The 24,027-nt window shown below is 39.7% G+C and overlaps 2 protein-coding genes across 4 annotated transcripts in view; one reads left to right on the forward strand and one right to left on the reverse strand.

Moving 5' to 3' along the window:
- The window catches only part of LOC149174219 (Metallo-hydrolase/oxidoreductase superfamily protein), a 460,911-nt gene that overhangs the window by 354,218 nt on the left and 82,666 nt on the right, over nucleotides 1-24,027 (forward strand). The gene's annotated exons all lie outside the window — the stretch shown is intronic.
- LOC149174220 (uncharacterized) lies at nucleotides 12,699-13,972 on the reverse strand. The gene is made up of 2 exons (XM_089423847.1): nucleotides 13,513-13,972; nucleotides 12,699-13,417 (listed from the first exon to the last, which is right to left on the reverse strand). Exons 1-2 carry the CDS (start codon nucleotides 13,970-13,972, stop codon nucleotides 12,699-12,701), a joined length of 1,179 nt encoding a protein of 392 aa, XP_089279973.1.

Here is a 24,027-nt window from a genome sequence, read left to right on the forward strand (position 1 = left end):
TATCTCCAAGAATCCTGTGATGCATTCCAAAACAAAGCACATTCCTATTAAATATCATTTCATCAGAGAGCAGGTTGCCAAAAAGAATATCAAGCTTGAATATGTTGGCACAAATGAACAAATTGCTGACATCTTTACCAAACCATTTCCTCGTGAAGCATTTGAGTATCTTCGCCAAAAGCTTTGGATTATCCCAAGTTTTCATTAGAATCTCTCTCTTATCTACTCGTAGAAAGGGGGAGTGGAGGTGTGTACAGGTTTGCAGGATGGTTGTTTGTCAAGGGGAGTTACCCTTGCCATTGATGACAAAGGGGGAGAGAAGGCAGTAGGAAGATGTGTCATGATTGCAGGCGGAGTACTTGTGTTGCCATCAATCCCAAAGGGGGAGATTGTTGATCAGTGGTTCTCATTGATGTCAACCCAAGCAGCACCAGGGGCTACCCAGGTCATGCATGGGCATTTTGGTTTGACAACTTACTCTATTCTGAGTCAAGGATCTTCTAGATGGATTCCACTCATCGATATGTTTTCGCTGATATATGGCATGCCACGTAATTCTTCACGGTTTGAGAGATATTCGTGTTTGAAGTTAGTAACCCTAGTTAGTGGGCTAAAGCCCTATGGGGTTGTGGCATGGCACTCTTAATTGGTTGTGGTCATTGAATAGTAAATAATTAATAATTTTTTTTTCTTCCTAAAATCCCTCCAATGTTCACTTGTTGAGGACCCTCTCAACTCAAGACATTCTTATAAATAGTGATCCTCACATCCTCCTCAAATGGGATTTTGTGGCTTCAAACAGGTCATCGTGGCATTTTCGCTATAACTTTTTTTCTGCGAAGCTTCAGAAGCTGAAATTAAAACCCATTTGAGCTGAAATCTTGATGAACCTCGTGACCGAATTTCAGATCTTGGTTTGCTATATTTTCAGAGATATGATTTGGCTCCCGAATTCCATGTCAAACATGTGACGTTGGGAAAATCGTCATAACTTTCTCTCTGAGCATTGGATTCAAATTTCGTAAATAGTCACAGAAAGAGGACGAATTGTAGTTTGTTGAGTAGTGTTTTCAGGGCTGAAGGTCGTAATAGTGACACGTGGCACTTCGTACAAGTTCGCTTTACTGAACAAGTCTATAATCAGGTCATCGTGGGAGATTGGGCATAATTCTTTCTTGAAGAATCCAATCTTGATCATACCTATGGGGTTGGAAAAAGAGGACTCAGAGGGCTACCACAGGATGAAATTTCAGACCCTGGAGATTCGAAATTACATAGATACAACAGATTCAATATCAAGCTCCTAGAAGGCAAGAAAAAGCATGCATTCAAGGATCACTGCAGTAAGGACCACACATCAACAATCAAGGGTAAGTCTCCTATAGCAAGGTATGTATGATTAGTGTTTACATTTGAAATATGAGTATCATCTCTGACATATGTTTTTGCAGGACAACGTAAGTACATACAGGGTCTCAGTTATATCTCTATGTCTCTATATGTCACAATTAGTTTTGATACCACATTTCAGATGTCCTATTCTTGATACTACACATTTGATGCTACACCGAGTTTGCTAAATCTATATGATGTTGTAAGTTCATGTTACTTGTCTTGTCATAGTTGATAGAATGGTCTCTGTTGTTGTACTTAGAACTTGGTCCATCACAAGTCTAGGGTCTGTCATCAGTTTTTATTGTATATATCTTTAGGTCAGTTTTGGATATAGTCTTGCATAGAGTCCAAGCCTATATCAAGAGTGGGAGTCTTTGTCTACTCCTGCAACAAATCAACAACAAAAGTGACAAGAACATTTCAGGTATGCATTGTACTTTTAATTTGTATTTATTCATTATTATGCACTTATATGTGTTTTGCAGGTAGAGGTAAGTTGAAGGGTATTTTGTTTTGTTTTGGGATTGGTTTTGCCGGGCAAATTTTGCATGCAAGTAGAAGAAGATTCAAGCACAACTTCAAGCAAGAATTCAGGAGCAGAAGTAACAAATCAAAGGAAGCATTGCAGTAGGACATCCTTTGAAGACATGACAACCATTCGTATATTGTGAAGAAGTGTCAAGGCCAAGAGTCATCATTGTAAAGTTGTAAAAGAGTCATTTGTAAAAGTGTTACCATTGGAAGAATCATTATTGTAAAAGAGTCAATCTACCTAGAGTCGAAAAGGCATTATTGGGAGGTATAGGAGTCTCTGTTGGGATGATGTCATGGTTGGGTTACAAGTGATAGTGTGACTGGGTGTTTGGTCAAAATCATTGTAAATCATATTGTATCCTGGATCGTTGTCCCTGGTACGGGAATCCACACTCTTGTCTCATTCAGTCATTATAGGGTGGCAGGGAGGTGCTAGCCTGGTGCATGAAGTCACTTACAGGTTGCAGCCTGTGAACACTTCAGGTTGGTAGGTTGGTCTATGATGTTGGGACATCCATTTAGTTTATTACTAAAGAAACCAAGGCATTGGGGCGTCTTTCTAGTGGGAGCTGGAGAAGAATGCTTTTGTAGAATTCTAGGACGTTGTTGCTTTCATTTCAGTTAGGGCTGAAGATCAAAGAATTTGTTAGAAAAGCGTTCGGTGGCTTTTGACCCGGAGAGGGTTTTCCACCTAAAATTCTTGTGTCTACTGTGTTTTTTTATTTACTGTTATTATTGCATAAACATTATTAATAATTGAAGATTAACTAATGCTCTGAAAAAGATTTAAAAGTGATAATTGCTAAGGAATACTGATTCACCCCCCCTCTCATCATTTCCAACAACAGGGCAACTAACTTCTGCTTCCCAGTGAACATTTGGCAGACTTGGCAACTTCTAACAAATTTATGAACGTCAGAAGAATAGAAGGCCAATACTAACCAACTCTAAGGATTTTGTGGGCGGTAGTTCTAGCAGTGTAATGACCACCACAAACTCCTGAATGAAACTTGGAAATCAACTTTTTAGACTCTATCTCATCAACACATCTAAGCACAATGCCTTTAGGATTTCTCCATCCAAGTTTATCTTTCATAAGGCAATACTTAGTTGCTTTTAATCCAAGAGCCCTTCTCCTATGAGCAACTAAATCTTTAGGACATGTAAGATTTAAAAAATAAAAAATAATATCCTTGTAGCATTCATGCTCTCCTAATCTTTGTAGCTCAGGCCAAGATGAATTGTTAAGACAAATCAAACCAAGAGCCTTTTAATTTCGCTCGGTCATCATTTTAGCCAAACTTTGACCTTTGACTAACTTGGTGTGAAAATTCCACAACAGGAATCCATACTGCAACAAACTGATGTTACTTCTCCTACTTGTTAATCCATACAAGTTATTTACTGTGTTCTACAATAAATATCGAAGTAAATACTACTGCAGCCTTCACTTAATTAAATTATAAGTGGAAACATGATACTGAGCAAGAAAGAAAATACAACACAATAGACACCGTTATTTTTGGACAAATGTCCCGGGTAAAATCCAATGCAGGAAAACCGATGCAACAGTTTTGAGGCTTTATTATTACTAAGCAGTAGAAAATTCTGAATACATCTTTGAATACCTCTCAGGTTATTTAGTTACAGAGGGAGAAATACTGGTAGAAAGATTTGTGAGATTACCTCACACTATCAATGGAAATCTTGGCTGATCCAACCCCAAAATGATTTCCCTCGACTTTTTTGGCTGCCTCTACACAGTATCTGCGTCAGTCCAGCATCAAGCTCTCTGGGGACAGCATCAATCCTTTGGCTAGTCGATTTGCTGCCCATGAGATTCGATTTCTACCTCCCGGTCTAACATCGTAGCAATCGACTTCTGAAACTCAAATTCTTTTTGCAAATTTCGGACTGCCTCTTGGCTTCTGCACTGGCTCTGCGTCAGCCCCTCTGGCCCAGCATTTCCACCACTGGATTACTCTCTGCCTCTCTCTGCTGATGATTCTCCGACTGAGAAAATATCTCTCTCCGGATGCTATCCGTGCCCCTCAACTGCAATAAATCTCCTCAATCGAATTTCCTCCTGAGAACTTGTCACTTCAGAAAATCGATCTCTTGATCTCTCAGTGTGTTTTCCAAATGACCCTCAAGCTTCTTTAAATAATCTTCTCATTGACATTCAATGACCTAGATTAAAAGCTAATCAATTGGTAAGATCATTTTATCTTGATCGTTGTCTTCTTCTAGAAGTTACACCCACAATTAGATTAATACCCATTAATATTTTTAACTTCCTAAGTGTAGACTTAGGGGCTTGTTGTAGCACAAAGTGTCTAGGCACCGCGACAAGGCTTAGAGTAAGTGCTGTCACTCTTGATCCTTACTCACTCTGTTTAGACTCTCTCTTAGGCAAGTCAAGGGGGTAGTCCCTAGGTAAATGGATGAGGATAGCCTGTGAAAAACAAACTCTAGGAGATTTTAATGTGGACAATTTGACGAAAGTAAACGAATCTCGATTTATTCAAATGAATAGATTAAATGCTAATGTAACCAAGACATGACCACAAGATATAAATAATTATAGACCAGTGCCTTTAATATTTGAATTAACTATCAACTAAATAAAACAAGTTATCTAGAACGATTTTCAATATATGACGAATAATGACAATCATGAATAATCAATATAAATGCCCAAAACTGTATCACGCAAGATATTCCAGATTTAAGATGATTATCATCAATGACCAAGATTTAGAATTAATTAATTTTCTCCAAGAGTCAGTATAACTTAAAACAATTGTTGCACCTCGACCATAGAAAAACATGCATTTAAGATTTAGCATTTAACGTTAGAAACACCAAGGAATTTAAAATTAGCATTTCAATCGTTCCTTAGGAAATTAATTAAACGCAGCAAATGAAGAAATCAAAATTTCTTCAATGACAAAGTGAATCGAAGGGATCAATAAATCGAAATTTTAATGGGTCATATGCCACATTAATTATTATTATTATTATTATTTTTATTTATTTTTATTATGTGAAAACACATGTCCTTTAATTTATTTCTCTAGCGACCAAAATTAGATTTTTTATGATTTCTTAAAGTTTCTAATTTTTAGAACTTTTAAATTTTAAATTTTAAATTCTTTTAAGGGTTTTTAAATGTTTTAATTTTTTAGGATTTGAATATTTTTTAATGTTTTTAGGAATTTTAGAATTTAAAAAAAATGTAAAAAGGTTAATTTTATATTTTCTATTTTTTAGATTTTTTTTTTTTTTGGGTTACTTTTATATATTCTTTGAGTGAAAATTTAAAATCATAAAGGTAAAACAATGTGAAATGAAATCAAAATAAAAAAAATAAAAGTAAAAAATCAAAATCAAAACCAAAATAAAATTTTTATCCTTTTTTTTTTAAATTTTAATGAACTAACTTTGAAATGGAATGAAAATCAATAAAAGAAATAACTAAATCTAAAACCTGATAGTAAGCAAATGAAACATAAAAAAAAAGAATCGAATAAGACTAACCCTAACCATATACCATGTATGTGAAATAAGACAAAACAAAAATTTGAGTACTTGTTTGCTGTGTATGTAGGTTTGTGGGTGTGAAGCTTTGCAACACGGCGGAAGGGTTCGATTGAGGGCTGACAACGATGGTGAAAAGGGCTTGCAGTTGCAGGGAGAGGAAAATAGGTCAGTGGCGGGAGAGATGAAGGCTTTGCTGCGATGAAGGTAGAAGATACAACATGAAAGGGACAAGGAGCTGAGGCAGCGTGGGAGTGTTAGCTTGCAGATTTGCGGCTCTGGTGTGTGTTTGCAAGTGGAGTTGGCAGACAGCGCGGGAGGAGAATGTAGATGGGCAGCGTGGAGAGTTTGGGCAGGCAGCGTTGGAGAGTTTAGGAGGGAAATCGAGTTTAGAAGGGGTTGGCCAACACGCAGGTAAGGGATCAAAGCAGCGTTTGAAGAGTGTTGGGAAAAAATGCGTATAGTTAAAGGCTTGCAGAAGGACATGGGTAGAGAAAGGCGAGGAATGGAGCAGCGAATAGAGAAGGGAAAACACAGGGAGATGGGGGTGTAGCTGCCAACGAGGGTTTGAGATTTGTTTTGCAGGTAGAGCAGAGGAGAAATGGAGGGAATGGCTAAGAATTTTGTTTTCTTTTGTAGGTTTAGCAGCGACTAAAATAGTGGGCAGCTGAGTGAGGGTTTGGAAAGGTCACTGCTACAGAAGAAAAACATAGGAAGAAACCCAAGATGTTCCAAATCTCATAAAATTTTTCAGATTCAAAACTCGAAATTTTCTAGAAAACAAATTCGAAATTTTCTACTTAGGAAACCCGAGGCAGCAGAGAAACTGTAGCCCAGGAACTGAAGAAAAATTCATAGAGTGTAATGTTATGCTTAAAATTTATTAATGAAACCCTTATTGAAAATTCTCCAGATTTAAATAAAATATTAATTCCACCTGCTTCAGATTTGACCTAAAACCTTCACAAAATTTCCAGATCTAAAAATAAATAAATTTAATACCCTTGGACTGCAAAGTGTCTGAATAATATCTTTGGAAAACGATGCTGTTGAACCCCAGAGATCTAGATCTTACCCTCCAGGGACTAGATCTGGACTGCACAATTTTCTTCTTCAGATCTGTAGTTGCAAGAAACATGAAAACACCCAAATGATATATACAATGACCCAATAACCCAAATTAGAAAACTGAAAATAATTACAGATTTATGTACATGAATGGAAGTTCTATTAGATTTAGGGAGTGTGAGTCCAATTGCGCTTCCAGATCTGATAATCTGAGGCTCTCATCAGCCAGATCTGGCAATTTAGCACATAAAAAATTAAATTTAAAATTTTAAAATTTTAAAGGAGGTACTGAGGTCAAAACTCTTCATGCATCACTCATAAAAAAATATCGTATGATAAGCCCGGGATCAAATTAAGCTGGGCTCTTCAGAAAACACAGACTGGGAGTTGACTGGTTCAGCCGAGAACTTCTCTGAATGCCTGATGATCTAATAATCAAGGATTTCCTGCAAAACTCAATTTAACCATCAACATAGAGCGAGAAAACGATAATAAACTTAATATTTAATAGAGATACCTGCTATTATATTCAAAACTTAAATTATCATTCAAACCCCAGCGACTGAGCAAGATATCTGTACTCAAATCACTCTTTAGAAAGCTATCATCAATGGCTAAAAAAAAAAATCTATGCATAAAATTGACACATCTTACAGTATTTCCATGAAGAGTAACACCAACAAAAATTAACCCCAAAGTCTTTCTTTATTGCTCATAAAAAGATTACAAGAGAGCTTTTCGCTTAGTACACGATCCAGAGATCGGATGAACTGGCTCACAAATGACCTCCTATTTAAAGATAAATCCTCCAACGGTTATTTCGAGTGATCCTTGTCAAAGCAATCTCAACCATTGATGAGGATTAAAATTTCTTTTAATCTCATTCGTCGAAATTTTAAATTATTGAGGAAATTCGAAATTTTCAATTAAATGCATTTTAATTAATTCAAAAATTAAAATTTTGAATTAATTTCCTCAAAATTTTGACTTTGACTTAACCCCAAGGACCAAAGGCTTAAAATATAGCAAAATAATTAATTTACCTTAGTCCCTGGACCTTTTAAACTTTAATTTTTCAAGGATCAATGAATTTTGCCTTTGGAGAATTTAAATTTACCCAGGACTTAGAATTAATCAAATTTCTGGCTTAGGATTTTAATTAATTTTGGCTAGAAAATGTAATTAATTAACCTATGAGGGGATAAATTATTTTTCTAACCCTCAAGACACTTTACATCATGATTTTTACATTCTTTACATCTCAAGTGGAAAACCTATTTGCAAAAGACCCTCACAGGCTACCTAGTTCTGCGACACAAAATATAATCTAGCAGATCAAGCAATTTGTAATAAAATAACCTAACCAAATAGTTAGGATTATTCCCAAATCACTTTTACATAGACTCGATCTAGAACACTAGGACTCCCCTAAGATCCCAGTGACAAAATCCATTCCGGCTTTGGGGTAAGGTTGAAGGAAAACTCTGCCGACCATCCGAGAATGGATCAGTGAAACAAAAAACCTCCCGGAATGTAGATCGTCACCAGAAAAGTAGGTTTACCTAGGTAATTACATACACAACACGAATCTGCTGAGATTATTTACATTATACACATGCAAAAAGGGTTTACAATATAACATGATGATCACATTGGTGATGATAGTTGAACGGCACAGACACGTCGATCAAGCGCTATCCCTTTTGCGAAAAAAGGGGGTGTACTGCTATGGGTCGTTGACATGTAGTGGTCAACAGGGCGCATTAAAAAATATTAATTATTTTAATAAAATTGTTTCTGTGTGGAATTTCTGAAAATGCTTTCTGGGTTCTTTGGAATGCATGCGCCCAAGCCTTGCAAAGTTTGAGGCCTAGAGCACATCCGATGCTACCCCAAATCAACACTCCCTCTTAGCGAGGAATGTGTTCTAGCAATATACGCTGTTGAATGTTGATCTGGGGTAGCATCGGATGTGCTCTAGGCCTCAAATTTTGTAGGGAGGCTTGGGCACATGTATTCCAAAGAACCCAGAAAACATGTTGGGAAATTCCACCCAAAAACGATTTATTAAAAAAATATTATTTTTAATGGAGTTCCTAAGTCTAAACTTAGTAAAGTTAAAATATTAATGGGTATTAATCTAATTGTGGGTGTAACTTCTAGAAGAAGACGAAGATCAAGCCAAAATGATTTGAGCCTTTGATTAGGAGTTAATGTAGGCCGTTGGTTGTCCAACGGGAAGATATAAGAAGGGGCTTGAGGGTCATTTGGAAAACAAACTAAAAGAGATCAAGAAATCGATTTTCTGAAGTGAGAAGTTCTCAGGGGAAAATTCGATTGAGGAGATTTCTTGCAGTTGAGGGGCAAGGATAGCATTCAGAGAGAGAGTGATTTTCTCAGCCGGAGAATCATTAGCAGAGAGAGGCAAAGAGTAATCAGTAGTAGCGTTGAGCTAGAGCCGCTTATGTAGAGGTAGTGCAAAAGCTAGTGAGGAATCGGAAATTTGTAGAGGGAATTCGAGTTTCAGAAGTCAGGAGCCGGGGTGTGAGACCGGGAGGCAGAGATCGAATCTCATGCGCAACAAATTGACCAGTGAGAGGATTTACATTGTTCCCAAAGAGCTTGACATAGAGGCAACCAAAAAAGCAAGGGGAAATCAGTTTGGCGCTGGATCAATCAGGATTTCCAGTGATAGTGTGAGGTAACCTCACAATTCTTTCTGCCAGTATTTCTCTCTGTAACTGAATAACCTTGTGAGGTATTCAAAGATGTATTAAGATTTTGGTTTTGCTTAATAATAATAAACCCTCAGAACTATTGCACCGGTTTTTCCGGGGACATTTGTCCAAAAATAACAGTGTCCTATGTGCTAGTATTTCCTTGCTCAGTTCCATGTTTCAGAATCATATTTAATTTGGTGTAGGCTGCTTCAATATCTCAAGAAGAAATCTGAAATAAGTTTGTAAGGTAATTGATAGTCTAGGTGAAGTTGATTCAGCTGGTTGCAGTAGGATTCCTGAGATTGTTAGATCTAGGAATTTTCACATGGTATCAGAGCGTTTGATGTGAAACAGGAAGAGCAGATCTAGCACTGAAGCAAGGGCCAACTTGCTGCAGCAAGCAACAATTCGAATCCCTTGAGGGATTGTGCAGTTCTAGCCAGGAGGGCTATACTTTAGAGTTTGTCTCTCTCTAAGTGAGTCGATAAAGAGGTAAGACTGTCGAATCAAGAATTTGCCAAGGCAGAGGGAGCCATGTAGAGCGTCAACGTGGAGCTAGAGGGACGCAGTTTTCTGCAGGCTGAGTGCTGGGCAGAAAGGCCGTTGGAAGAAGGAAGTAGATCACATAGTGACGGAATACTTCCTCAGTGGTTTCTTGCTGAGGAAATCAATATTTCTCATTTGCTGGGCAGTAGAGGAGCAACAGACTTACCAGCTCCATCAGGGAGTACGTAAGCCAGCCTAGAGGCTATGCAGTAGGGAGAAAGAGGTAGTTGTTCGACCATTTTCGAAGGAGATGGCAACCAGTGGCTTGAGGGATCAGGACAGGGTGGACGGAGCATCCAACTACGTCATCTGGAAGGCTAGAATGTCTTTCCTTCTAGATGAACATGACCTCAAGATGTACGTCGACAGTGTGGTGGCTGAACCTGCGGATGCAGATTCGATGAAAAGGTACAAGGCTGAGATGGCAAAGGCCAAGAGGATGATCCTGGATGGAGTCAAGGATCACGTGGTGTGCCACGTTGCTAGCAGAGCGACTGCTAAGGAGATGTGGGATGCCCTGGCCATGTTATATCAGGGATCTTCCGAGCAGTGGAAGATGTGCTTAAAGCAGAAGATGAGATTTGCTAAGATGTAGAAGGGAGAGTGTGTGGATCCATTCCTCACGAAGCTGAAGGAAACTCGTGATGAGTTGTCTGCTGCGGGGCATACACCACATAATTCAGAGTTGGTTAGAATGGCCCTCAATTCTGTCTCAAATGAGTGGCAAGTCTTTGTCCAGAGTATCCTGGGTAGAGCAACATTGCCTAATTGGGATGAGATGTGGGCAGCTCTAAAAGAAGAGGAGTTGAGGAGAGACTTGGTCAAGGTCAAACTTGACGAAAGCAACAACAACAGTGGATCGAAGCCCAAGGAGGAGGAAAATAATGCAGCCCTTGCATCAAAGGGGTGGCAGGGGCAACAAAGATGAAAGGAGGACGTCTCCAAGGTGAAGTGTTTCAGATGTGGCAAGATGGGCCACTATGCATCCTAGTGTCCTTTGAAGAAAGAGGACAAGGATGAGAAGCACGATCCTAAGGTTGCATGCGCAAAGATCGAATAGGAGGAGGATTTCGCCATGACAACCAAGATACCTCCAGGAGGGAGGTGGGCTGACTTGGAGCTGTAGTTCGAAAGAGCTACAGATGGGCATGATCCTTGAGGAGTCCACCTATTGGATCAATACCTTGCTACAGGAGCCCAGTTTTGCAATAGTAGGATGGACTAGTGTCGGATGGTGTCGAGGAGGGTTGAGAAGACAGTTGCATTGGCTAGGAGCGCCAGAGTTTGAGCAATGCAGAGCAGAGTTGACAACAATGTAGATGGCACAGAGCAAAGGTTATATGCAACACAATAGATTCAGAGGGTCAGTGCAACTACTAGCAACAGTCAGTTCCAACATTCACATGGTATCATACTGAACACAATTAGTCCAATAATTTTGGATGTTTTTCAGTTGCTTCTCTCAGGCACTGAGTTGCAGTACGGATACAATGTTAGCAGTGGCAGTGTTAGCAGCATAGCAGATGCAACATTTGAGAGGGAGTTGTAATACAGATGTAGCATTGGCAGTGGCAGTGTCAAAGGTAGCAGTACAGTTGCAGCAAAAACGCAGTAGTTGGTGGACAACATGTTAGACATCAACAATGCAGAGGACGATGCTTCAGAGTCAGAGCAATATGCAACAAAAGTATATTGCTAGAGCACATTCCTCGCTAAGAGGGACTGTTGATTTGGGGTAGCATCGGATGTGCTCTAGGCCTCAAATTTTGCGGAGGCTCGGGCAAATGTATTTCAAAGAACCCAAAAAGCGTTCTGGGAAATTCCACCCATAAACGATTTTATTAAAATAATTAATACTTTTAATGGAGTTTGTAAGTCTAAACATGGGAAAATTAAAATATTAAAGGGTATTAATCTAATTATGAGTGTAACTTCTAGAAGAAAAGGAAGATCAAGCCAAAATGATCTGAGCCTTTGATTAGGAGTTAATCTAGGTCGTTGGTTGTCCAACTGGAAGATATAAGAAGGCGCTTGAGGGTCATTTGGAAAACACACTAAGAGAGATCAAGAAATCGATTTTCTGAAGTGAGAAGTTCTTAGGAGGATAATTCTATTGAAGATATTTCTTGCAGTTGAGGGGAAAGGATAACATCCATGTTAGCCTCTCTCATAAAACAATAATAAATCCAAAAATAAATTAATTAATTAAAAATTCCAAGTTAGGAATTTGTGCCTAACTCTTGGGTTGTTCCTCTAAGATAGGAGTTAGTTTAGGTAACTCCTATATTGGTGTGTCTGGTGAGAAATTATCTCAACCAAAGGTGTCTAAGATAGCACGCACTATCTTGAGAACACTATCTCTCATCTATTTATTTGTAACACTATATTCAATTTTTTAATGAAAATGTGTAATGAGAGAGAAGCATGAGGCTTTAGCGTTTTTCCGCCAATATTTTGTGTCTGGGTTTTTATGTATGCTTTACATATTTTCTGAGTTAATTTCATTTTCATTATGTGGTATCAGAGCTGTAGAGTCAGAGGCCTGTGTGTTGTCTTGTGATAAAATTCCTAGAGCTGAGATGCGCTTGCGTTCAAGAGCTGTTTGCTCTGCGTTCTGGACAGCGTATTCTCCATTTTTTTAAAATTGCTGCCAGTGAGTACATTTGAGGGACTGTGTATCTGCATAAGCCCAGTAAACTGATATTGCAGAGGGTAGAGTCAGTGTAAAGACATACATCGTTGCCGCTGTCCATTGATCTATGTGTTCCAAAACGTGTTTTTAGCTTCAGTCTTAAAATCTGCGAGAACACTGTTCAGTTACAGCTCAATTCAGATTGACCAGGAGGGATTTCTGTATCGGGGAGGCTTCATTTATCTTCGCAATCTTCGATTTTTTTATTCCATGAATCGTCGCCATGCTTGACTGTTGGCCGCAAGACAGTTCGAGTTGACGTAAGAATCGGAGCTATCCAAGTCCCCACCCTGATTTGCATTTACAGTCTCTATTATTCGCTTAATTTGTTCTCCCATATGCTCCATTTCTCTTTCAATATACTCTGCCTGTTCATACATTAAATCTCTAACTGATGCAGCTTCATCTTCAGTAATGGATGGCCGCTCCTCCTTGTATATCCTCTCAGCCTCTTCTTCCATGCTTTGTAAGGACTTTTCTACCTGTTGTTGATGAGTCTCAATCAGCTCAAGTTGTCTTTCCAAGCTATGTTGTGACTCTACCACTTTAGCAACTTCACTCTCCAGCTTTATAAGTACATTTCGATTTCGTAAGATCCTCCGATCCCATTCTGCTAAAGCCTCAGCTTGCTTTCGGAATTTTGTAGTACGCTCTTGTAACTCAGAATTCCAATCTTTGATAATCTCCTCAACAGTTTTTCCAGTTATTTCAGAGGGAATTTGAGGTGTACGAAGCGATGAAGCTATCACTGCAGATCCTGTGTTTCCTGAAGTTGTTCCAGCAGTAGCAGCAGATGACACTTGGACCGCACTAGATGCAGTAACTCCAGCAAAACCAGAAAGTGGCGTACTAGTTGTAGATGCAGTTGCTATCGCTGATGAAGTAGATGCAGTACTAATTAACAACGGTGCAGATGTTATTCCTGTTGTGAAGACATCTATAGGAGGCACCAGGATTGTTGGCCGTCTTTGTGCTGGGAACAAAGATGGTCTTTTGCTGCCAAACACAACTACCGACCAAGAGCTTCAACACCTGAGGAATAGTTTGCCTGATGAAGTTGTGGTGCAACGTGTTGAAGAACGACTATCTGCGCTTGGCAATTGTGTGATATGCCAGAGTTCCTCTCCTTAATGACCCGAACATGGCGTAGAGGACCCCACTGTGCCAGAGCCTTCTTCTGTATAACAATTCGATAACTGTCTCCAGATTGAGTCTCAAACCGAGGATCAACCTTCCGCTGTGTCTGACTTCCAAGACTTTTCTCTGCAGGCTCCACGTCTAATAGACTGTCTGCAGCAGACGATGATCCATAAAGAATACGCTTTTCTGCTGCTCTATCTCTATAAACTGATTGGGGAGTTTCAGAAAACCTGCGTTTTGTTCCAGCCATTGGTCCATAAGAGCCTAACGCAGATGCATCTGTTTTGAAAGGAGTTGAAACTGTACTAGCCTCCGGAACCACGCTTGGTCCAGCCATTGACGATCCAGATAGTGCAGCTCCAGTAGATCCTGAAAAGTTCACATCTGTTCTCACCACTCCTCAGCTTCATCATCATCAGAACTATGAGATGGGCGATCCCTATATGATTCATTGAGAGACCTGAAAGAGGCCATTGAGGCCGGATTGAGAACCAGCTCGGGATCCAGAGGTTCACTGTGAAGGAGCAAAAGATTCCTAAACTCTTCCTCCAAACGAACCATTGCAATCTGCAATACATTCTGTGCCTTATGAACATCGGCCTGGGGCAGCAACACGTCCAAATGGAGTAATCTTTTTAAAGGTTTTACGCTTGGGAAATTGGGCATTTCCAAAACGTGAGTTTACAACCTTTTACTTATATTTTTCTTAAGCCCTATGCACAAAAAAGGATGAGTGGTGTAATGTGAAGCAGAGTTTTTATTATGTTTGAGTTTTAAGTGGGCATGACTTAGTTAAAGTGTTTTTTGGAGAGATAAGGAGTGGATAATATTTTTTAAATTTTTGTAATGAGGTATGCTGTTTAATGTGTAAAAATGTTTTTTTGGAGTGCTTTGGGGAGATATAAGGAGTGACATAAGAAAGAAGATGAGTGGATAAGGTGCATTACATTTTGTAAATTTGAAGAATATTTTGTGGAGATATAAGTGTATTATTTTGTATTTGGAGTGATAAGGGAAAGTTGTTGTAATTCAAAGTATTGTTTTACTTTGAGAGGGATCGTGTCACTATCCATTCAGATTTTGAAGGCGAGTTGTTTCAAAGGGTTGTCAGCTTGGCATTATCATTGCTTCAGATGTACTCAGTGATTAATAAAGATATCATTTTTTAGTGTTGATGTGTCCTAGATCCGCCCGAAATTGAATAAGGGGATCTAAGGTACACTATGTGTGCTTGATGGCGCATGTGTTTTATGGATTCATGTTTTTGCTTTTCGATCTGTGTCTAGTTGTGACACATCAATAATTTCATCGCATACATAAAGCAAGCACAACACATAGCTGCAAGAACAACACTACAACAAATAATCAAAGTTTTCAACATCAGCATTCTACCTCAACAAACAAATTCACTCAAATACAATCAAGTTCATGAATCTGCAGACTCTAGCATTTCAAAGCAATGTCTACATCACTACAATCAAGTTAATGAATTTGTAAACTTCAATGTTTCAAAGCAAAGTCTACATCAACATTCTTGCAACCAAATTTAAGAACTTGTAAATCAAATTCCAATTACATTGAATTGTAAGGGTGCATTCTCGGTTGAAACCGACACCCATGTTTTGATTTGATCAGAAGTCAAGCACGTCAATTCTCTTCAACTTAGTCAAATTAAGACAAGTGAATTAAGCAAGCGAGCCTGTCATTCAAGTAACAAAAATCAAGTGAAACAGTTCAAAGCACGACATCTACGACAAGAGAGCCTGATTTCAAGTGAGCAAGTTCAGATGGCGCAGCATATTCAGTTGTTAAACATTCTTCACAGTTTGATCATCTCCAGTGATGAAGACATGGTGCATGTCAGCAAAGAAATTCTCGCTGATCTTTCACGGCATCTACAACAAACACATGAAACCATTGAGTTTCTTCAACTAGAATCGCAACTACAAAGAGATGAGCTGCAACAGAAGATTGCTTCTTCCAAGTCATTCAACCATGCAGATGAAGATAAAGATGTTGATTCCAAATCACTCATCCAAACAACTTCAAGTGTCGAAGTTGTTCATGATCAAATTCAAATTTCTTCCAAACCCATCATCAAGCCCTGGGAAGAGATTCAAAATAACAAGAATCGACGAGGCTTAGGATATGTCCCTGATGACACCACCTTACATATCCCAGATTATTCCAAGCCAATTAAGTTCGTGAGTGCAGGATTTCTTGAACCACTCACCTCAGCAGGTTCTGAGAAAGATGCAGTCCAACAGAATTGCACGCAACCTGAAGTTGAAGTCCAACCGAAGTGTTCTCATTGTCAAAGAACCGGTCATATGGAAGATCAGTGTTTTGATCTCCATCCGTGTTGCCATTGTGGCAAGCCCAATCATTCTTCAGAAAGATGTCGCAACCAACAAAAATCAGCCAGATTGAAGATACATTATCAATGGATCGACCCTTGGGAATGGTCATCCACAGTCAAACGGTTGTCTCAGTTCTACAATCGACTACAATCATACGTAGTGCAGCCAGCGCTGAACCGATGATGGTACTCTCATGCAGTTGAATGAGGGAGTACAATAGTGAAACTCTCCTACACCTGAAGGGGGGGAGTTCAGATATATTTTGGAGAAGATTGTCTCTCCTTTCAGCTGACAAAGGGGGGAATGTTAGCCTCTCTCATAAAACAATAATAAATCCAAAAATAAATTAATTAATTAAAAATTCCAAGTTAGGAATTTGTGCCTAACTCTTGGGTTGTTCCTCTAAGATAGGAGTTAGTTTAGGTAACTCCTATATTGGTGTGTCTGGTGAGAAATTATCTCAACCAAAGGAGAAATTATCTCAACCAAAGGTGTCTAAGATAGCACGCACTATCTTGAGAACACTATCTCTCATCTATTTATTTGTAACACTATATTCAATTATTTGGATGTAAGAATGAGAGTGAGAGAGAATACATGAAGCTTCAGCCTTTTTCCGTCAATATTTTGTGTGTAGTTTTTATATGTGTTTTACTGTAATTTGTGTGAGTTAATCTCATTTTCATTAATCCAGAGAGAGTGATTTTTTCAGCCGGAGAATCACCAGCAGAGAGGGGAAGGGAGTAATCCTGTAGTGGTAGCGCTGAGCCAGAGGGGTTGACTCAAAGCCACACAGAGGTAGCACAAAAGCCAGTGAGGAGTCGGAAATTTGCAGTGGGAATTCGAGTTTCAGAAGTCGAGAGCTAGGGTGTGAGACCGGGAGGCGGAAATCGAATCTCCTGGGTAGCGAATCGACCAGCCAGAGGATTGATGCTGTTCCCAGAGAGATTGACGCTGGGTTGATGTGGAGGCAGCACAGACGCAGCTAGACAAGCTGGGGGTAATCATTCTGGGGTTGGATCAGTCAGGATTTCCAGTGTTAGTGTGAGGTAACTTCATAATTCTTTCTGCCAATATTTCTCTTTGTAACTGAATAACCTTGTGAGGTATTCAGAGATGTATTCAGCTTTTGCTACTGCTTAATAATAATAAACCCTCAAAACTGCTACACCGGTTTTCCCACATTGGGTTTTTCCAAGGACATTTGTCCAAAAATAACAGTGTTCTATGTGTTTGTATTTCCGTGCTAAATTTCCATGTTTCAGAATCATATTTAATTTGGTGTAGGCTGCTTCAGTAATTTTCTTCAATATTTAAATGTTTGAGAATTTAATTTTTCCTAGGACCAAAATTAATTAAATTTCTGGCTTTAACATTTTAATTTATTTTAGCCAGAAATTTTAATTAATTGACTCATGAGGGGATTATTAATTTTTCCAATTCTCTAATATTTAGCCATGGTGTCTAACTATGAGGGACCATGCATTAAATATTTTTTACATGAAATATTACATTTCTAACCCATGAAGGGGGGACACCAGTTCGTTATAGACCCTCAATAATTACTCATTTCTGTGACACAAAATATGATCTAGTAGACTAAGTGACTTGTATAAATAATCTAACCAAATAGTTGGAGTTATTCCCAAATCACTTTTACAAAGACTCGATAAATAACAATAGGGACTCATTTAAAATCCTGATGACAAAATCCACCTTCGGTTTGGGGTGAGGCAGGAGTGAAAAACTTTGACGATCATCCATGTTTAGAAACACACATGAATCGTTGAGATTAAAAACCTCCTAGGATAGAAATCATCATCAAAAAATAAATTTACCTAGGTTGTTACATACATTTGTCTTACTAGGATCATTTGTATTACGAAATGCAGAATGGGTTTACAAAACTCTAGTGTACATATAGCTAATAATGTTGAATTTGTGGATCATCTGAGTGCTCAGACATGATCGAAATCCATGCGCAAAAAATTGTACAGCTATGGGGTAGTTGACATGGAGTGGTCAACACCCCCCATTAATCCATGGCGAAGAGTTTCCATGATAAGTAAACTACAATACTCAATCACCAAATGACAAGGCATACCATTAGGTTTGGGAGGCCCACCTTCAAACATACAATCATAATAGATGGGTGAGAGACCACATGGCTGGCTCAGGTGGTGGAGAAATGGCACAATGAGCTAGATGGTGGCTGCAAGGCGTTGTTGGTTGCCCACTGAGGACCATCATGGAGAAAATTTTTCTTCTAGGGATATCACCCACTAAATGGTGGATAACAATTCCCAAATCACTTTTACATCAGACTTTACTAAAAAGACTAGGACTCACCTAAGATTTCGACAATAAATTTCACCCTAGCTTTGGGGTTTAAGCTGGAGGAAAAAAACTCTTCTGATTAGCCGTGTCTAGAAACACAGGTAATCAACGAGGTTAAAAAACCTCCTAGGATGAAATTCGTCATCAAAATTATAGGCTTACCTAGGTTGTTACGTATACTCAAGTTTTTACTAGGATCATTTACATTACATAACTTGCAAAACGAGTTTATAATGACATGTAGATTGCTGATAGATTACTTGATCTTGTTGAAAATTGTTGTCACTTCCGCTTCCTTGGAACTTTGACAAAATGTGTGCAACAAGCTGGGTAGCCAGCAACCCCTTGCAGCCCCCAGATAGTTCAATCTACGATTTTCTTCGCCAACTGAGCCAACCATGTGGTCCCTTCGCCCATCTATTATGATCGTATGGTTGAAGGTGGGCCTTCCAAACCTAAAGGTATGGGTTATCATTATGTGTTTGAGTATTTTTGTTTACTTATCATGGACTCTTTTGGGCATGGATTAGTGGGGCGATTCGGCAGAAAGAGTGGACTAGGTTTGTACTATTGTCTCCTTTGCCCTTTTGGTGGTTAACCTTGTATTCTAGTCCTGTGGGATCTCCTTTATTGGCCACTAAGCTTTAGGGATGGCACTACATGGGAAACCTTGATATCGGTTGCGTGGTCCCGCTTCCAAAAACCATATACATCACTCCCTTTCCACTCATTACAACCCCATTCATCATATTTCCCATCGGGTTCCACATTTGTCAACTGGGTCCATAAGGAGTTGGCCTCCCCCTCCCCTTGTCGACACCTTGGGTCAGGGCTGCAATAATGCCCCAGAGGTTGACACAGCTAAAAAGAAAGGAAAAAGCATAGTTGGCCACTCTCAACAGGAAATTGCACCATAAAATGCAAACGATGGCTGGGGCATACAAATTTAGCACGTGGGAAAAAGCCAAACATGAGCTCCACTCCATATCCATGGCCATCACCCTAGTTCCTATGGGCCCTATATGAGCCCCCTCCATCATTAAGGAACCCATAATTGTCCCAACCCCTGGTGGGCAACAAACTGCTCCATCTAAAGTGGGTAACTCATGTACCACACTTGCTCCCTCCTACACTCATATAGTTAAGTGTGGGCTTCCCTATATTATCTACCCTTGTACCATGGCATGTGGTCCAGAGCTTCCCCTTCACCCCCACTCCATTCCATCACTATATCATAGGCTACCTACTGTTTGATGGATGTACCATGGACATGTCACCTCCTTTGAAGGATGAAACCGCCTAATAGGGTCCTTGGTTAACCCCCTTTTTGAGCTTGGAGACACTTGTACATGCTAAAGTCCACTATGGAAGGGCATGCAATTATGAAGTGTCCACTTGTGTTTCATGATTTGTAAACTCTTTTACTTGATTACTCTAAAGATTTGTTGTACTAGAAGGCGAGGGGACACAATGGATCTTATGTAGGATCGCAGATGGGTTTCCATTTGGGGTTTGGTTTCCCTATACAACATCCAAGCCCTCCAGAGGGGCACAATGGCACTTGTAGGGCGAGCGTAAAGAGCCATGGGCCTCCAACATAACAAAAAGCACTTCATGGATCCCCAACACCATTCAATGATTGCTCGTGTTCCACCTTTTGGATAAGGATGATGCACCCAGATCACCATGCCTAGATGGCTTCACACTTGCACCACACACTTGGCAGAGGTTCCTGGGTCTAGATGAGGATGTGTCTCACCGCGGGAGACAAAGGGAGGGCTTATGTCATCATCCTAGCCCTTGCAGATGGTTTACAGACATTATCGATCCACTTGGAGATCCACGAGGATGTTATTGTGCCCCCACACCCATTTGGGGCACCATATGTGACTTGCTTGGACATTAAGGGGCCAACCCCTTATTCACTATGTTTGGATCCTATTCTCTCATCTTGGCACACTTTGTACTCCACTAGGCCTTCTCAATGGCCCAACGGCTTATTATGTTTAATATTTTAGCCTCTTGTGAGGCTCACCTTTCTATTTTGGAGCTATCTTAGTGGGCTTGTCACCAAGTTATATCACTATTGGACATTATTTTATTATTTGGGGCTAAATTAGGCTATTCAAATCCCCTATGGGATTGTATAAATAGATGAGAGGCTCATTCATTGCTCTCATCATCTCTTGGATTGGATTAGTATCTCTTGAGAGATTTTCACACTTGTTTTTGGGACAAAAGTTTTGGAGTTTCTTGATGCACTATGATGTTTTGATTTTCGCTATTGTCTTTGGAGCTTCTTTCTAATGCGAAGTTGATGAACGGCTATACTCTTTCTCTCATGTAAGTGAAATTTTAATACTATTCTTGTTATCTTACTTGTCTAATGCATGGTATTGTTATCATTATTCTTGTATGGGTTAAAGTAATGTGAAATTCTTGTGGAAACCTTGAATAAGTGAATTAATGCATGCGTCGCTCTTTGAGGGAGTGGGTGAATGTTCCTAGAGGCACTTCATAGGTTGAAAGACCTCGACACTTCATCTCCTTTGCAAATTTGAAGTATAAGACCCTAGTAACCTAGTTGTTGCACTTGGAAAAGCTAGCAATGGTCAATTAAGGCCCCTTAGCATAAGAAAATATTTGATCTAGGTGTATCTTGACTCCATTAAGCCCAAGAAACAAGGAACTGATCCTCACATCCCTTTGGTGGTCAAAATTACCTACCTTTTGTTCATCTCTTTCAATTCTAGGCCTAACCCTAGAGGGTTTCCTAGGGCATCAAGTGAAATTGTTTGTAGCCATCGAAAACCCTTGAAATTTGGTCCACAACCGTTGGGGTTTTCTCAAGGGGTCCTCCAAATTTGAGCTCAATCTGACGGTGGAATCCTGAGATATTGCGAGCCCTAGCTCAAGGATCATTCCTCTCCCTAGGTTGCTTTGGGTTAGTGTCCTCATTTGGATCATTGCATTTGAATTCCAATAGAAAATTATTCCTTTGATCCTATTCTCCTCCCAAACCTGGTCAAGCCTCTCTATTGTTGAAAGATTCCACCACCTTGACCTAGTTTGGGCCCACTTGGGTTCTTTGTGGTCCCACAACATTGTAACTCACATTCCACAAGGATCACAAATAAGCCATATCTCTTTTAGGATCCTTAGGTTTAGTATACCTCTTGTTAAAGGAAATTCTCCAACCCTAGGTCTAAGTATGCTCATAGCGCTTCTTAGAGCGCTAATCACCTTGCTTTTGAAGAAAGCAAGCCAATTAGTTAAGCCTCTCCATTAAATAGGGTTTAGGATCACCCCATATCTTATCATTGATCCATCTATTCTTGTGATTCGTCTGACACCGAGACTCCTCCCATCAGTGAAAGTCCGTAAAGAGCAGGTAGCCTTAACTGAGGTGACGATGGGCTATCTATCCATTGTTGTTTCTTGATCTAGTAGTTGTTCTATAGGATCCCCTTCTAGGATGCCTGCTAGTTTGAGCTGTAACAATTACCATCCCTAAGCCCAAGGCATTTGGCCTTGAAACCCCTATGTACCCATCCACCTCATCCTTATCCACATGACACCTACCACTTGAAGGATGTACCTTGGACATGTTCTTCCCTTTAAGTGCTGCTAATACCTAATAGGGTTGTTTATTAACCACTCCCACCTAGGGAGGTAACACCATTACATGTTCAATGCCCCAAATTTTGAAGGGAACCCACTATCAAGTCTCATTTATGCCCTTGGTTAACAAACTTATTTACTCAATTGCACTAATGAATTATTGTATCTGAAGGTGAGGAGACGAATTGGATCTTATACAGGGTTGGTAGTTGGTTTCATCATGGGCTAGGCAACTTAACTGGGGCCCAAGCCCACTAGAGAGTCATATCAACACTTGTAGGGGATGCATTGAGAGCCATGGTTTCCATCATGTGATAGAACATTATCTCATGCCATGGGCAGCCTCAACACCTTCAACGACTTGTTCATTGTCCCACATTATATGCAAGATGATGCGCTTGGACCAACAGTGCCCCTAGCCGACTTAGTATTGTATACAAGGTTTGGTAGCTGATCCGAGGCCTAGAGGAGGTTTGTCTCATCCTTGAGACATGGGAGGGCAAGCACCATATTTTGTGCCTTCGTTTGGTGCATTCTACAAGCTTATTTTATACCAGGAGACCCATGAGACCACTAATTGTGTCCCAGAGCCAATTTGGAGCACCACATGATGTTTTACTTGGAGATCAAGAGGCCACCCCATTGACCATAATTTATGGAGCCCTCTTCTTCATCCAGGCACCTTGAGGACTCGATTAGGCCTTCTAATGACTATCCTACACCATTGCTTCATTATTTCGGCTTCATTTTGGATGGCTTATTCTACATTTTTTCAGCTATTTGGTGGGCTTGTCACCAAAGTTATGTTATTTTGCACATGAAAATATTTTTAGGGGCATCTTAGGCTAATTCGAATTAGAAGAGGCTCATGTATATAAAACTAAGCCTCTTTTGTATCAAACATGATCATCACACTTCGATATCTCTATCTTGAGAATTTCACACTTTTCTTTGGATGTCCATTGGAGCTCTTTTTATGCATTTCGATATATTTGGAAGCTGAAATGTTGTTCTTTCTTGGAGCCACTATCTTGGTCTTGGATTGGGTATATGTCTTGTTATCTTGTAACTGATTTTGTTGAAGAATATTCTATGTAATAGTGTCTAATGTGTGGAAATTTTTGAATTTGTTCTTCTTGTGCCCTAATTATTGAGTATCATTGTAAAAGTTGTTAGATTGCCAACTTGTACATGTTACTCATTGAATAAGAAGTAGATGAATGTTCCTAGTGGATTGAGATTTGATTTTCTTCCATAAAAGTCCATAGATCTTGGGTGGGTAATTGTTGAAAAGTAGGTGCTAGGCCGTCACTTTTCAACCTCCTTAAAGACAACGTCGGCTAAGTTTTGAATCACACAAACTCCATAGCCCAAAGATAAGGCACTAGTCCAGGAAAATTCAGTGGCCACCCTCCTCATCGTTCTCTTTTTCCCCTTTTTCTAAATTTTGGCCCCTACCCTATACGACCAACTAGGGTTGATAGTAATTTCATTAGAGGGTTGATCTTGCAAAACCGTTTGGATAGGCCACTGCACTGGTTTCTCCTCTTCTGATCCTCCATGTTTGGAGCAATTCCCACTATCGGTGTGCGAGAAAACTCAAGCCCTACCTGAATCTTTGGATGCCATCTTGAACGCCTATGGTAGGTGGTCTTCTTGAGGGTCATTTGCACTTAAAACTTTGACAAATCAATCATTCTTGACCCTTTCGTATCCTAAACTTGAGCTAGTGATCATATTGGAGGACTTCCTCTCACAATTACTCAAAAAGCCTAGGTGTTATTTGGGCTTCTTTCTAGGTCCCTCTGGTGGAGCAAAAACCCTATTTGAAGAAGAATTATCTTACAAAGCCCCTAGAGAAGTCTTGCCTCATCTTGGAACTCTTGGTCCTAGGCATAATCATTATTATTGAATATCCCTAACCCTAGGTCCAGGTCTTCATCTTAGCTCTTTCTTGAGGAGATTTCCCTCTTTTTAAGCCATAATTGAGCCTCTCCTTTGAATGGGCCTCTAGAATCAGAGAGAACTCCAACAGAAGCAATAAGAACTCGACGCATCGTTTGCAGAGACGAGT

The sequence above is a fragment of the Pinus tabuliformis genome, chromosome 4_1, assembly GCF_031772625.1.
Source record: "Pinus tabuliformis cultivar Carrire ecotype Pingquan chromosome 4_1, CPIR1, whole genome shotgun sequence".
Lineage (NCBI taxonomy): Eukaryota > Viridiplantae > Streptophyta > Pinopsida > Pinales > Pinaceae > Pinus > Pinus tabuliformis.

What these genes read in the sequence shown, in the direction of transcription:
- LOC149174220 (XM_089423847.1), bottom strand. Translation starts at nt 13,972, where the DNA reads ATGGCTGGACCAAGCGTGGTTCCGGAGGCTAGTACAGTTTCAACTCCT. An exon ending in CTCAGGTGTTGAAGCTCTTG is followed by an intron (nt 13,418 to 13,512) that starts GTCGGTAGTTGT and finishes TCTTCACAACAG; the next exon opens with GAATAACATCTGCACCGTTG.